This window comes from Cyphomyrmex costatus, unplaced genomic scaffold (assembly GCF_001594065.2).
Source record: "Cyphomyrmex costatus isolate MS0001 unplaced genomic scaffold, Ccosl1.0 scaffold15, whole genome shotgun sequence".
Lineage (NCBI taxonomy): Eukaryota > Metazoa > Arthropoda > Insecta > Hymenoptera > Formicidae > Cyphomyrmex > Cyphomyrmex costatus.
Window position 1 is genome coordinate 450,505 of NW_017275499.1, and position 14,167 is coordinate 464,671.

General features: G+C 30.1%; 6 protein-coding genes across 7 annotated transcripts in view; 3 read left to right on the forward strand and 3 right to left on the reverse strand.

Moving 5' to 3' along the window:
* Positions 1–615: 615 nt before the first annotated feature.
* On the reverse strand, positions 616–3,688 carry VhaAC39-1 (V-type proton ATPase subunit VhaAC39-1). Its single transcript, XM_018551956.1, has 6 exons — positions 3,445–3,688; positions 2,466–2,816; positions 2,164–2,321; positions 1,916–2,092; positions 1,501–1,578; positions 616–777 (listed from the first exon to the last, which is right to left on the reverse strand). Exons 1-6 carry the CDS (start codon positions 3,563–3,565, stop codon positions 616–618), a joined length of 1,047 nt encoding a protein of 348 aa, XP_018407458.1. The 5' UTR covers positions 3,566–3,688.
* A 902-nt stretch (positions 3,689–4,590) lies between these two features.
* On the forward strand, positions 4,591–5,439 carry LOC108783425 (COX assembly mitochondrial protein 2 homolog). Of its 2 annotated transcripts, XM_018551990.1 has the most exons (4): positions 4,591–4,848; positions 4,935–5,006; positions 5,063–5,138; positions 5,366–5,439. In XM_018551990.1, coding segments are annotated over exons 1-4 (228 nt in total). In that variant the 5' UTR covers positions 4,591–4,770; the 3' UTR covers positions 5,368–5,439. The 2 variants fall into 2 exon arrangements, with proteins under 2 accessions (XP_018407492.1, XP_018407491.1); XM_018551989.1 differs by lacking the exon at positions 5,366–5,439 and having other exon boundaries at positions 5,063–5,199.
* LOC108783424 (protein Simiate) lies at positions 5,234–6,132 on the forward strand. The gene has a single exon (XM_018551988.1). The coding sequence runs from the start codon at positions 5,301–5,303 to the stop codon at positions 6,090–6,092; it is 792 nt and encodes a 263-aa protein (XP_018407490.1). The 5' UTR covers positions 5,234–5,300; the 3' UTR covers positions 6,093–6,132.
* A 474-nt stretch (positions 6,133–6,606) lies between these two features.
* Positions 6,607–8,779, reverse strand: Coq2 (ubiquinone biosynthesis protein COQ2, mitochondrial). Its single transcript, XM_018551992.1, has 7 exons — positions 8,666–8,779; positions 7,944–8,301; positions 7,699–7,865; positions 7,417–7,564; positions 7,142–7,335; positions 6,867–7,055; positions 6,607–6,786 (listed from the first exon to the last, which is right to left on the reverse strand). The coding sequence occupies exons 2-7, from the start codon at positions 8,296–8,298 to the stop codon at positions 6,628–6,630; spliced, it is 1,212 nt and encodes a 403-aa protein (XP_018407494.1). The 5' UTR covers positions 8,299–8,301; positions 8,666–8,779; the 3' UTR covers positions 6,607–6,627.
* Positions 8,780–9,425: 646 nt separating this feature from the next.
* Positions 9,426–12,917, forward strand: Prosalpha6 (Proteasome alpha6 subunit). The gene is made up of 5 exons (XM_018551986.1): positions 9,426–9,485; positions 10,019–10,269; positions 10,988–11,147; positions 11,224–11,433; positions 12,690–12,917. The coding sequence occupies exons 1-5, from the start codon at positions 9,483–9,485 to the stop codon at positions 12,897–12,899; spliced, it is 834 nt and encodes a 277-aa protein (XP_018407488.1). The 5' UTR covers positions 9,426–9,482; the 3' UTR covers positions 12,900–12,917.
* Positions 12,918–13,130: 213 nt separating this feature from the next.
* Positions 13,131–14,167, reverse strand: part of Las (lipoyl synthase, mitochondrial) — a 5,140-nt gene continuing 4,103 nt past the window's right edge. The window contains exon 6 of the mRNA XM_018551980.1: positions 13,131–13,555. Coding sequence (XP_018407482.1) covers positions 13,198–13,555 — 358 coding nt within the window. The 3' untranslated portion in view covers positions 13,131–13,197. The remainder of the gene's footprint in view (positions 13,556–14,167) is intronic.

Here is a 14,167-nt window from a genome sequence, read left to right on the forward strand (position 1 = left end):
AATGTGCCAAGTAAAATATCTCGTAATTATTGATACTTTTAATAACTTTACCTAATACTTTTATATGCAGAATAACTAGAGGGCTTATTTATGTGAAAAAAATAAACAATTCCATTCAAAAATGACGATATCCTTCATATGATCTTAAAACATTTTTTTAATTAATTTTACTACTATTTGCATCCCTCCAAACTGTGCAACTTTTATCTCAAACATTTTTTTCTGTAAAGGATTACATACGTAGTATATAAATTTATACAGATTTGTGTACGAGCATTTAATAATACAAGATCCAGCTGGACCATTAAAAGGCATTGGTTTTTCATTAGTTGTATTCTCATATACGGTCCTATAAAATAATTAATATTTTTCAGTAAAATTAAAAATAAACAATGTTTTAAGAAATGATCGATTAAAATGAGATACCTCTTTACATTTGTATATATCTACTTGATTTTCTAAATAATTTTTATGATATTACACAAATAACTTCTAATAACTTCTTTCTGATAACAATTAGATTATTACCGCATAATTTTACAGGTATATTATGCGAAAAAAATTAAATTACGTCGAGAAGCAAACAATCGACATTATCGGTTTAAATATTCATATTTAAAATATAGGGATATAATTATCTATTTTAGCCCGATGTTTTTGAGCAACACATTCTGCGATCCATACAATATTACGACACTCTTGCTCCTTCAATTTCAAGTAGCTGTAGAACACTCCAAAATGAAATTGTTGAAGAAATGCATGGACATTTAAACGAACCTGTACATGTAAAAAATTAAAATCAAATTACATGTACATACATATATGTATGTGTGTATATATATATATATATATAATTAAAATAAACTTAAACTTAAAAAACTTGAAATTATTAAATTTTATAAAATATTAAATATCTCATAAACTATTGTTTTTTGATATCTGTACTTTTATATGTAAAATTGTTGAAGAGAAATACATATTATGTAAAAAAAAAGTCACGTAATTCCATTTTAAAAAGTGGAGGTGACCTTCATAGCTTTTTGATGCCTTTACCTAACAGAGGCAATGTCACCAAAACACATCCCCCTCGAAACCATTCCATTTTCATTGGTAAATATAATAATGTATAATTTATGCGATGCACTTCTTAGCTGTGTACATCCGAGTATTATTTTGTCTTTGTATAATATACGATGTATAATAAAGATAAAATGATATTCGGAAGCACTCAGGTAGTATTTTCGAACGCAGCCTAGAATGTATCAAAACTTAACGGTTGTTTGCTTTATCTCCTCTATGTACGACTTACGCGGAATAACAGCTTGGAAGAGATTTAACTGTCACAGATTTAGTTAATGTCTGGTATTAGATGCCTTTCGGAGTTAGGAAAATTCTCCCTACATGTGTGTGTGCATGCGTGTGTGTTTTAATTAACATTAAATTACTAATTATATTTAGATGTTACGAATATTTTTTTTATATTCTAACAAATGTACTTGCCTCGTGCTCGAAGAATTTGTCTTCCAAGGTCTTGTCACCAGGGTTATTACCTGCACCTTCGAATAAGGCGCTGTATTCCTGTTAAAATACTATGATTGTAATTACATGTATAAAAAATTTTATGATTTTCCCTCACTTTCAATAATTTGAAATGTTTTTTGTATTTTCATCCTGATTTGAAAATTGTCATTCATATCTATCTATTGGTAATATTCATATGTATTTGGGTTTGAATCTCAGTTGGCACAACCATATGATTCCACTACTAGCAATATTTATACATTGAATTACATTATTGGATGAGTCAATACATTTTAATAAAATTATTAAATGTATTATTGTGCACATGCTCTATTTACTTTCATGTAAAGGCAAGGTGCTAGCTAATTGAACTATGTATTTAATTTTTACTCACTGCATAATATTCTGCTACAGCCTTTACTTGTTCATAATCATCGGCTCTTGCTAAGGCTGCCAGTCCATCTGGATTCAAACGTCCACAGCGTGGATATAATTTTGCACGGTCATCTTTACCTAATTCAGTGCCAAATGAATTGATGGTTATAATGATCGCTCTTCTATCTGCTTCAAACTACAAAGATAAAAGCAAAGTATAATTTTACAAAGTAATACTTATTACTTTATTGAAATACAATATCTTACAGCAAGTATTTCACACATAGTATCTGCAGTTGTACCACCAAGCTCTTTACAAAATTTATAAAACGCTTCCAGATATGCCTTGTAAAGCGTGTTTCTTATTATTTCGATATTCATCTCATCTAAATCTTGTTCAGAAATGCAATCCACAAAGAAAGGTGCTATAACAAGACAATTGTTACTTACATTTCATAGAAAGAGGTAACTATTGTATATTGTGTAACACTCATCTTTATATTAATATATATAAATACACAATATGGTAGGATATGAAATAATACAAATGAAAAATACAATTCTAATACCTAAAGGTGTATCCACTAGTACCGCATTGTACAACTCGGCAGGTGTGGCAGCAACATGAATCGCTTCCATTTGTTCAAAGCTACCAAGTGGATGACATTTTGGGATCAATTCTGAGATAGGTCTTTGATGCAAAGTACCAGTAATTAACAAAATGATATTGTCAATCATATAACTATAAGTGATAAAATCCAAAAATTGAGACAGAGGCTCAACTGAATGATTACGCATATGCTGAAATTCCACAACCAGTTTTTCCCTCAACTTGTCATCAATCACGCTTACAGAAAGCGGAGATGGCTCATTAGCCAAAAAACTGCCATAATCTGTACCAGCTAAGTGTAGCTTCAAATCTAAACAGAAAATTAATTAATTTAAGCAAAAAAAAAAAACAAGTTTTATGTGTTTGATAAAGATTTTAGTTTCTTCTTGAATATTCTTGAAACTATATTTTTATATTAAACTTGACGTATTATCCTTAACTTAATTATTCTTTTATCAAATTCAATATTATCTTGACTAAATTAATCATTTTAATTTATTTTATCTCATTGACTATCTTTATTGACGACAACTAATTATCTAACTCTAGATAATACACTTGAGAACAAGAAAATCAATCCAAACTATGATTGAGATATCAGCATGTCTGTAAGATGCTTATAAGAATATTATCAACGACGCAAACATCTGTAATAACCGCTGAAGAAGGACTTGTGAGTCCCAAAATGCACAACATTTTTTGTCAATTTTTTTTAATATTGTAAATCTAATATGATTATATTAAATCCATTTAACTCGATTTAGACCATTTAATTATTTAATTAATTGGATCGCAAAAAACGAGCGAAATTTATCAATATATTTTTATTATTTTATATAAAGTAAAACATTATACACCTTGTAAAAACATTAAATATCTTTTTTAATTAAATTCATGCGTTTAAAGCTTTAGAAAGATTAAGTGAATCGATTAAGTACCTTCGAGTGTTTCACATTGAACTAGATTTAAGTAATCGCTCTGTTGAAGTATGCCACATTTGAAACCACGACACAAACCCTCCAGGTAACCGCCATCGATATTGAACAGGCACCCTTTCATTTCGAGATAAAAATTTCCTCACGTTCACGTAAAAATGTTCACATAAAAAAACCAATGCCAAACTAGATATCAAGACTCGTCTTCTTCAGTCCTCTTCTACAAAATCATATGACTGTCACGATTAGGGCGTGAGGCGCATATATATATATATATACATATGGTCCAGTTTACATCATGCACTTGATGCGAGTAACTTTAAAGCGGGGAGCAGAGACTTTTGCATAACGCATAAACCATATACATAAAGAATTTGATTGGTCCAATGACTCATGCATAAGAAAATGGGCCAATGAAATTCCTTTGCTTTATCAAAGCACATGCTTTATGCGTTATGCAAAAGTCTGTGCTCCCCGCTTAAAGGCCGCAGCACACACTTTTGCATAGGCATAAACCATATACATAAAGAATTTGATTGGTCCATTGACTCATGCAAAAGAAAATGGGCCAATGAAATTCCTTAGGGCTGCGCAGAATAAAAGGAACAGGGAACAGAGAATAAGAATTTCAACCTATCAGAAATCATGTACTATGGAATACAAACTGTTTGTACCACAGTATATGATTTCTGATAGGTTGAAATTTTTATTCTCTGTTCTCTGTTCCTTTTATTCTGCGTAGCCCTTATTCACATGCTTTAAGGTACCTTTTCACGAGCTGCTGAAACTGGCCGTTCCAGCGACAAAAAAGGTCACGTGACAAAAAATTGACGAATAGCAAGCGTCATATTCGCTTGCTATTCGTCAATTTTTATCATCACAATTAATCAATCACAATCGAGAATTCTTTTGTACTTTTAATTCTGATTGGCTAATTCTTACGGTATGTATTATGGTTACTGTTAAGCCCATGGCACATAGAAAAACGTAAGGCCGTAAACGAAATCAGTAAGCGAATTGACCAATCACAGTTGAGAATGTAAGCGACGGCTGCTTACGTTCTCAACTGTGATTGGCCAAAACGCTTACTGATTACGTTTACGGCCTTACGTTTTTGTATGTGCCATGGGATTTACGGAAGGTGTGTGCGGCAGCCCTGAATACGAAGAGAATAATTGACTGTAATTCCATTTTTAAAGATTAAAAAATTTATTGTAGATTCGGGTAATTCGTCCATCTTTTATGGTACAAGGCTTAAAAATCTATTGTAGATCCGGGGTAATAAGAAGTATGAATGATTTTGCAAAATGACTTTGATAAAGCAAAGATATGAACTATAAATTGCTGGCCGCACATAATACCGCTTGTAACGAGATATTTCGCCAATTTCAGGATTGTGAGAATGAGGTAATATTACTCGAAAATTTTACTATGTGTCGTCCAGTATCTGTATGGTGTCATCTCATAAATTCTGTTTCTGTATTTACTTGCAGCATCGATACCGAAGATTACTAGGTTACTGCGAACATATTCAGCAAGCGATGATCAAATGCATAAAGGAACAAGTAAGTCTCCGATTTCCGCTTCAAATTAATATAAATAATTCCGCTGTTTGTTGCAGAGAGAAATTCAAAGGACAGAAAACTCACGTCTCCGGCGAAATAGATTAGAGACAACGGAATCGGCACAACTAGAATGTAACAACGACTAATCGTTCACAGAAATAATACAACTGATTTGATTGTTCTGTTGAAATCTATATGTGTGTGTGTGTGTGTGTGTGTGTGTTACTTTTAACAACTAGATTAAATTAAAATTGAATTTTATATACTTAATAATATATACTCCAACAATCAAATATGAATCTGGAATCAGAAACTGATGAGCCAGAAACCAAACGATTGAAATTCATAAACGATTGTAGAAAGAAATCGTGTGAGAAGGAAGAAAACAATATAGAAGAAAATGCAGTTGAAGATATTACTGCTGCAAGAGAAGATTTTCTTAAAAACCAGGAAGAACATGACGAATTAATGAATAATAGTGATAAGGAGGTATCAGCGATTGTTGATAGTGATGACGAGTCATTTGTATTTCCTCCTGACGAGAATGTCTCAGATATGTTAGACGAAGTACAATATAGTGGTTGTTTTCCTACTGTTACCGATCGTTATTTTACCCCTTATTACAAAATGGATTTACAATCACTAGGAAATGATACGTGTATATGGATTCACAGTAATCGTATTTGTATGCTGTCCTTGGCACCCAGTCATGTTATTTTACAAGACAACAAAGTTATAAAGAAAATAGACTTTAAAGTTAGCGACAAATTGGATAGATCTTTGAACAAAGTCTCGGGTAAGAGTAAGCATGGTGCCCAACCATTGCAAATTAATTCGAATATCTGTACTATATTATGCTTGGATGGACAAACATATGTTATCAAATGCTGTGTAGTTGGAAAATTAGTGGAAGTTAACGAGGTATTGTTAAAAAACCCACAACTTCTCAAGGAACTACCACATAAAGGTGGATACTTGGCTATAATATTACCGAATATAAAATTTTTGGAAAATTTCAAACAGTCTGTGTTAACGTTAACTCATGATAAATATATTGAACATATTAAAGAAAAGGAAAGAAAATAACTTGGTCAAGAATTACATAATAGAGATTGATAAGGAATACAATAACCATTGTAAGAATTATTAATAATAATTAAGATTATAGACACATGTGATTTTTTTATTGCAATATTTCTCTCCTTATTTCATTTTATTTTAAAATAATCTATTATCACAAACACAATATAGATTTCATTATACAATGAAGATGATTTACTATTATTACAATTAAACATTACAATCTATTTTCTATTATTAATTTCCTTTAGCTTTCAGAAATTTTTCTTGTTTTGGAAATATGAGTGATTAAACTTATATTAATGTTACGATTAAAAATATAAAAAATGTACTTAATTTATAATACTTCAATTTAGATATTAAAAATATCGAAATTTGAAATTATAACATAAAAATTACATCAGAATTTATATCTTTTTAATATCTATTTTGTTTTATTCAATTTTATTTTACACAATTAAAAAGTGCTATTTTAAAATTTTTACTAAATTATAAATCATATCTATTTTTTTATCTCATCTAGTACAATATCTTGATGCTTTTATTGTTCTGTTTCTTTGACTTTATTCTCTTTTTCTAGTACTGATTTTTTTATTAAGTTCCCTAACACAATCCCAGTGAATAATATCATGCCTATTTTCTGATTAGATATGAATTTTTTGGCACAATCCGTAGGATTGTTAATGTTTAAAGTATATATCTGAAAGAAAAAAAATACTTTATTCAGAATTGCGCAATTATTTTAAATTAATATAATATATAATTCATAATTTTTTAAACCTGGTTATTAATATGTGCTGCAATTAATCCAATGGCAGTATAATAAGGCCAAGTTTGAGTACTCATTATACCAGAGGTAATTAAACTAGCAATCATTACTATTCCAAAACCAGACAAATAAAATTTTGTATTTTTTCCAAATTTTATGGCGGTTGATTTCATACCTAATTGAATATCATCTATTCTATCCTAATACAACAAACAGAAATTGATGAGAGTGATGTAAGATTATATTTTTACTATACTTTTAATTTTTAACATTTTTTTATATTTACTTGATGAGCATATATTGTATCATATAGAATAGTCCAACAAACACCAGCTATATAAAGTGGCATACAAATTGACCAATTACATGATCCGTGTATAGCTGACCATCCTAATAAGGCGCCCCAATTAAAAGTCATTCCTAAAATTAATTGTGGCCAGTACGTTATTCGTTTCATGAGAGGATAAATTATTACTAAACCTAAAAGGAAAGAATAAGATATATTATGCATCATAAATAGTTTAAATATATTTCAAATATAAAATTATAAACATATAGTACCTAATGAACTAGCACCGAGAAATATGCTGTACCAATTTAATTGTAATAATATTAGCAATCCCAGACTCAATTGTCCAGCTAAAAATATTAACGATTGTTTTGGCGTTATTTGGCCAGTTACCAAAGGTCTATCCTGTGTTCTCACTACCTAGGATAATAACATTAAATTGAAAAATGACGAGGACTCTTTATATAAATAATGATCAATAACAATAAAGAGGATAATAAACTGTATAACTAGTGATAACCAAAACAAAATTAAAATAATATAGAGGATTATACCATTTTGTCGATATCCTGATCCCACATATCATTTATAGTACATCCTGCACCACGCATTACAAATGCACCCATACCAAAAAGTGTTAACATATAGAAATTTGGTAAGGCACTGGCAGGAGCAGCCATTGCAATACTCCATCCACAAGGCCAAAATAACAGCCAGCTTCCTAACAGAAAATTTAGGAAAGACTTGAATATAGTAATTTATTAATTATAACAGATATGATTAAGTAATTGGATTTTACCTGTCGGTTTGTCTATCCTCATAAGCTTCATATATGGTTGCACTTTGGGCGAAGCATTATTGACTAGCTTTGTGGCGATGCTTAAACATCTATTTTGTTGTAAACTTACTAACTTGACATGAGTCGATATATTTTCTATCCTTAACAAAGAACAAATATTACTCTGTATATTTGGACTCACTTCATACTTGTATTTGTTGCACTGTATTGTAGAAAAAACATGAACATTCATATATGGCCTAAAATTCTCAGCTGTATAATTTAATAGCTTGTGGTTGAAATACGTGTTATGAGGTAACAGCCTTAAAACTCCAGTGAGCCAACATCTTTTTATAATTATCATTGTTCGACACATGATCTATAATGAAAACTTAATTAAAAACTTAAGTAATAAATTCTTATTTAATATAAATAGCTATCTGCAAGCTAATTGTTTTATATTTTTGCCACGCAATTTAGTAAAAAATATTTTAATTTGATAAAACAAATACAAGTGTTAAAAAATAATGTATAAAACATGTACAATATATTTTAATCAAAACCGAATAATGTATCAAGATTAAAAGATCCAGTATCCAAAAAAATCAAAATTTTGGATTCGGATACCGGATATAACCTCTGCATGGTATAGAATTTATCTTTAAGCCAATGAAATAACAATTAATTTGAAATCTGTCATCAAACATTATTATATAGAGATAAATTTGTAAATATAATTTTACCTTTCGTCAATAAAGTGTCGTCAGATATAGTGTTGATAAAAACGACATGTGGTTATTATATACGTTTCGCATTTCAATAAATACAAATATGTATCCTAATATGTTTATATAATATAGTAATTTAAAGACAGACCTACGTTTGATTTTGATATCACGTAGTAACTAATGGCATGGTAGAAATACAAGGGTATGCTCACGCGCATGATAGCTCCAGACAACCAATGAGTTTTGCAGCCAGCTGACGTCATCATTACGTCATCATTAAAGCGGGGAGCACAGACTTTTGCATAACGCATAGAGCATGTGCAAAGGAATTTCATTGGCCCATTTTCTTATGCATGAGTCAATGGACCAATCAGACTCTTTATGTATATGGTTTATGCGTTATGCAAAAGTCTGTGCTCCCCGCTTTACGCGGCAAATCTAAATGGTTAAAAGAGAAGTAAATCATGGTAGCGTCAATATATTATTCGCTGTTATTGGTGTATTCTTTTAGATCATCCAATCAGAATTTTAGATCTGGAAGAATACACCTAAATAGCGAGCGCTCACTCAACTGTTGAGTCCGCTGAATGCGCCCAATGGAGGAAATATTATGGCTGCTTTACTTAGGAGGGGATGTCCAATCAGAATACATATCAGACTGCCAATCAGAAACTCGGACATCGATGTCGCTTCTCTTTATATATAGGACTCTATATAAGAGTGAGCAAGGGTGACAAGTACTTTTTGGTACTCACGTTTGTTGATTCACGAAACTGCGAGTTTGATCGAGTAATACTTACTGTTTGTTAATTTTAGAGGATTGCTAAAACAAATGGTAAATACTCAATTAATTATTATTGATCCATCGTGCTTCGATGTTTTTATTTTAATAAAGTTATTGTAAAGTAGTTGTACATCAGATAACTATTTTTTATGGTTATTTATATTTGCACATAGCAGTGTAGAAATACACATAATTATAGCCTAGTTTACGTTATATATATATATAATTAAATTGTCTTAAATTTTTCGGCAATGCATATAAAAAGTGATGTACTAAGCTGATACTACAGTATGCATCAAGACGATCAATTAAATAGACATATTATGTATATATTTATATACATTGCCAAATACAAATTAAGATAATTTGATAATTATATTTTTAGTTTATCCCTACCCTTCTATATCTAAAAAATCAATAAAGTTAAACTATATAATTACCAAAAAAAGTACCTAAATTTGTTTGGAGTATGGTACACAACTAGGATAGTATATAAAAACAATTTTGAGAAATAAGACTTGTATTAATTAATATTAAATCCATTAATAATTTCTATTAACTTGATTATTTCTTATGTTTCTTAGTTTCGTAATCAGTACGATAGTGATGTAACAGTATGGAGTCCACAAGGACGATTACATCAAGTGGAATATGCTATGGAAGCTGTGAAACTAGGATCAGCTACTGTTGGTCTTAAGAGTAAAACACATGCTGTTCTAATTGCACTCAAAAGAGCATCGTCAGAATTATCAGCTCATCAGAAGAAAATTATACCGATAGATAAACACATGGGAATTAGTATCTCAGGTTTAACAGCTGATGCAAGAATATTGAGGTATTTTCTTTCCTGAGGTTTTCCTATTCCAGTCTTTATTTCAATTAAAAGATACAATATCCTTGTATGTAATAAGATGTTCTTTTTAATTATGGTTTTAATCCTTTTACTGTACCAAAGTTTGCCACCACTATATTATTATTATTGTATGTACACTTAGATGCAAAAAGAATCTAACATCCATTATTTTATCACATTATGTAGTTTATTGATTTCTTCTGTTTTTTAGATAAAAGTTATTTTAAATTGATAAAAAATATTAATACGTTATGCATAAGTATTTCCAACACATTTTTTAATAAAAGAAAAAATTATTTTAAAATTTTATTTATGTTTATCTTTTGGCTATGTTTTATAATATTTGTTACTATGTTATGAGATAGCTTTAATTGATGACTACTACAGGGTGTACATACAGATATAGGTTTGTACACGAGAGAGTAAGAACAAGAGTGTTTTGTTGTATATACATAATGGCGGTTAATATAATTTAATTGATTGATAGCATATGTCTAATAGCTATATATACCATATATATATATATATATATAAAATAGCTTTGTAAAATTTGGAATAAATTTCTAATTAGTCATCCAACTCTACATCCAGGAATCAAATACCTGTTATTATTACATCATAGATTTTTTGTGGAAAACTAATATAGTACAGTTAGTAATAATAAAAAAGATAACTTAAGATAGTAAATTATTATTTGCAGCCGGTATATGCGAACTGAATGTCTGAATTACAAGTATGCTCATGACCATGCTTTACCTGTGAGTCGTCTGATTACATCTCTGGGAAATAAAATGCAAACGTGCACACAAAGATATGATCGTCGACCATACGGCGTCGGTTTACTTGTAGCTGGATATGATGTGAGAATTTATTAAAAATAATATCTAATTCAGCATATATGCCAAATATATTTTTCTAATAATGATCACTTCCTAGGACAAAGGACCACATATATATCAGACATGTCCATCCGCAAATTACTTCGACTGTAAAGCAATGGCTATAGGAGCACGTTCCCAAAGTGCAAGAACATATTTGGAAAAACATCTAAATGAATTCTTATCGTGCGACCTTGACGAGTTAGTTAAGCATGGCCTTAGAGCATTACGTGATACTCTACCTAACGAAGTTGATTTATCAGTGAAGGTAAGTATAGATTTGATCTGATTCATATCTTATTAAAATAGGTTTCTAAAATGAATTATATTCTGTATGACTCAATATAGACTTCACTATAGATAATTATTTCTGCTCATATTTGTACTTACATTGGTAATTGAGAATACTCAGTAAAACAACATGTTAATGCATAGATTTTTTTACTTTATAAATGACTCAAAGATAAATTTTATGTGAAAAAATTTGATTTTACATTATTTTTTTTTTATGTAAAATTTATCCATTTTTTTTATTGTACCACGATTGTCAAAACATTACGTGAGTGTGAAAAATGTATTATGCTGTTGAACAATATGTAAACAATAATTATTATGAACAAAATAGAGTCGTGCCTTTTTGTTCTCTACTGTAAATAAAATCCTGTTATTAGGGTGTCTTACAACTCCTATATAACATACAATATCGATGGGAATAAGCTATTTTACGGTCAAGCTAGATCTTGAATGCTTCTAATATAATTAAAAATCTGTAAATAATTTAAATATATTGCGAAAAATTTGTTTGATATACAATATTAGCATATATTCTGGATCTGGATTAAATAATAAAAAAAGTTAATGTAAAAAAAACCGGCAATCAATGTTATAATTGGTGCATACATATTCCAAAATTATTAATAAATACTAAAAAAACAATATAATTAATAGCCCGTAGTTACACAAATAAATCTTCAAACATTCTTATTTTTGAACTATCATTGGTGGTGAAAATCATGATTTACAATAAAAAAACAATTATGTATATATATATATATATATGTGTGTGTACTATTAATTACACTATGTTTTTTAAAATATTAATTATTAATTTTAGAATATGCACCAATTACAGCGTTGACTCTTTATTGTCCGTTTTCATATATATTTTTTATTATATTCTGGATATAGAGCAAATAGTAAATCTTGAACGTCAAGGTCATAATAATTTTTGAATTAAGACCTATTAAAGATAATCAGTAATATCGCATATAATTTGCATGATCGAGCTCATAGTAATGTAAGCACGCACATTGATCTATCATCTTTTAGTAACACGATTTGTGCAACTATGAGCTTCAGCGTGCAGATTCTATGTGATATTATTTGTTATCTTTCATAGGTTATTAAAAATTTCAAAACGGAAATTCCAAACGCTATTGATATACATAGTATGTGCAGCTATGGACAGTAAATTATAAAATTTTATTTGAAACATTAAATTTTGCTTTATTTCGCATGTTTCAGAATGTATCCATTGGAATAGTAGGAAAGGATTCTGATTTCACTATTCTCAACGAAACCACGACAGCTATGTTCTTGTCCCAGATTGAAGGCGACGATAAACGTGGAAAACCTACCGAGTCAGTTGTGCAAGATGACAAACCTCCACAAGATCCACCAGCTGACGAAGGTCCTCAGGATCCTCAAGTCACCATCGCCATGGATACGGATTAAATTAGTATAAACTAATTATTTTAAACTTTCTATGCATTCAATTTACAAATAAATCTGCATTTTAAGATTAAATGTCAATTTTTTTGTAAATCTACTACAGAACATTTATTATCAATCAATTAACGGTAATGTTACATGTATTATTATTCAGATCATTCTATCATTAAATTGTGATGGAATTTCTTTTCGCACAGTATTTCCAAATTCATTATTTATATTGATTTCCTATTTTGTCTCAATTAAATATTTATCTACATTCTCGTATTTTTTATTCATAACATATTTATTCATAATATAGTCACACATCAGTCTGCTGTTTCTTCCGATGTTTTAATATATTTGTTAAGAAGTATTCTCCAGCCTTATAAGATGATCGAACTAATGGACCACTGGCAGTATACAAAAAACCTAATTGATTCCCCACATTTTCCCACGCTTTGAATTTCTGAGGTGTTACATATTCAATGACTCTTAAGTGTCTTTTGGTAGGTTGCATATACTGTCCCAATGTTATAGCATCCACATCAGCATTCTTTAGATCCTGCATAGTTTGTTCGACTTCTTGGTCAGTTTCACCTAACCCCAGCATTATCGATGATTTCGTAATTAAATTGGGGTTTAACTGTTTAGCTGTTTTTAATACAGCCAGTGACTGTCTGTACATAGTAAACAACAAAATTAATTCAAATTAACAAACACATTTGTTATTAATCTCCTCCTTCTCTCCCTCCCTTCCCCTTCTCTCTCACTCCCACGTGTGTGCGCGCGCGCGAACACCTACACTAGGTGTGAATCGGGTGTCCCATTAAGTAACGACACCTGATTTGCACCATCGCAAAATCTTGGATCTTTGATTATTAATTTTGCATGTTCTTACATTGTCATTCGCCATTTTGAAAATAATAGCCTAGCACAAATTCCATTCAAATAATCTTAAAGTAGACATTTCAAGCTTCATCTTTGCTGTTTTAAACATATTTTTATCTTCATTATTTACCAAGTTAGATCATTTGAAATTTGGTAAATTTTTCTTAAATTTATAGAGTACCGCTTTTTTGTGAGTGAGTGTGTATACTGTATATATATATATACAGGGTGGCTGAGAATAACCGCATAATATTTCATGGGTGTGTAGAACATACTATACTGAGTCGAAAAGTCCTGTATCATTTTACGATTGCAGTAATAGTTAACGAGATATTAATTTATAAAAATATTTAAATTCGCCCGGCCCACCGTCGAATGCAAGCGCGCGGCTGGATAGGACC

Coding starts and splice junctions, on each gene's coding strand:
- VhaAC39-1 (XM_018551956.1), bottom strand. CDS start 3,565: ATGAAAGGGTGCCTGTTCAATATCGATGGCGGTTACCTGGAGGGTTTG. Junction 2,322..2,465: donor ACTAGTGGATACACCTTTAG/GTATTAGAATTG, acceptor GTCTTGTTATAG/CACCTTTCTTTGTGGATTGC. Junction 778..1,500: donor ACAAATTCTTCGAGCACGAG/GCAAGTACATTT, acceptor TTACATGTACAG/GTTCGTTTAAATGTCCATGC.
- LOC108783425 (XM_018551989.1), top strand. CDS start 4,771: ATGAACTATAAATTGCTGGCCGCACATAATACCGCTTGTAACGAGATA. Junction 4,849..4,934: donor TTCAGGATTGTGAGAATGAG/GTAATATTACTC, acceptor ATTTACTTGCAG/CATCGATACCGAAGATTACT. Junction 5,007..5,062: donor TCAAATGCATAAAGGAACAA/GTAAGTCTCCGA, acceptor TGTTTGTTGCAG/AGAGAAATTCAAAGGACAGA.
- LOC108783424 (XM_018551988.1), top strand. CDS start 5,301: ATGAATCTGGAATCAGAAACTGATGAGCCAGAAACCAAACGATTGAAA.
- Coq2 (XM_018551992.1), bottom strand. CDS start 8,298: ATGTGTCGAACAATGATAATTATAAAAAGATGTTGGCTCACTGGAGTT. Junction 7,565..7,698: donor ATCAGGATATCGACAAAATG/GTATAATCCTCT, acceptor TTATTATCCTAG/GTAGTGAGAACACAGGATAG. Junction 7,056..7,141: donor ATACAATATATGCTCATCAA/GTAAATATAAAA, acceptor TTGTTGTATTAG/GATAGAATAGATGATATTCA.
- Prosalpha6 (XM_018551986.1), top strand. Junction 10,270..10,987: donor GCTGATGCAAGAATATTGAG/GTATTTTCTTTC, acceptor TATTATTTGCAG/CCGGTATATGCGAACTGAAT. Junction 11,148..11,223: donor TACTTGTAGCTGGATATGAT/GTGAGAATTTAT, acceptor ATCACTTCCTAG/GACAAAGGACCACATATATA.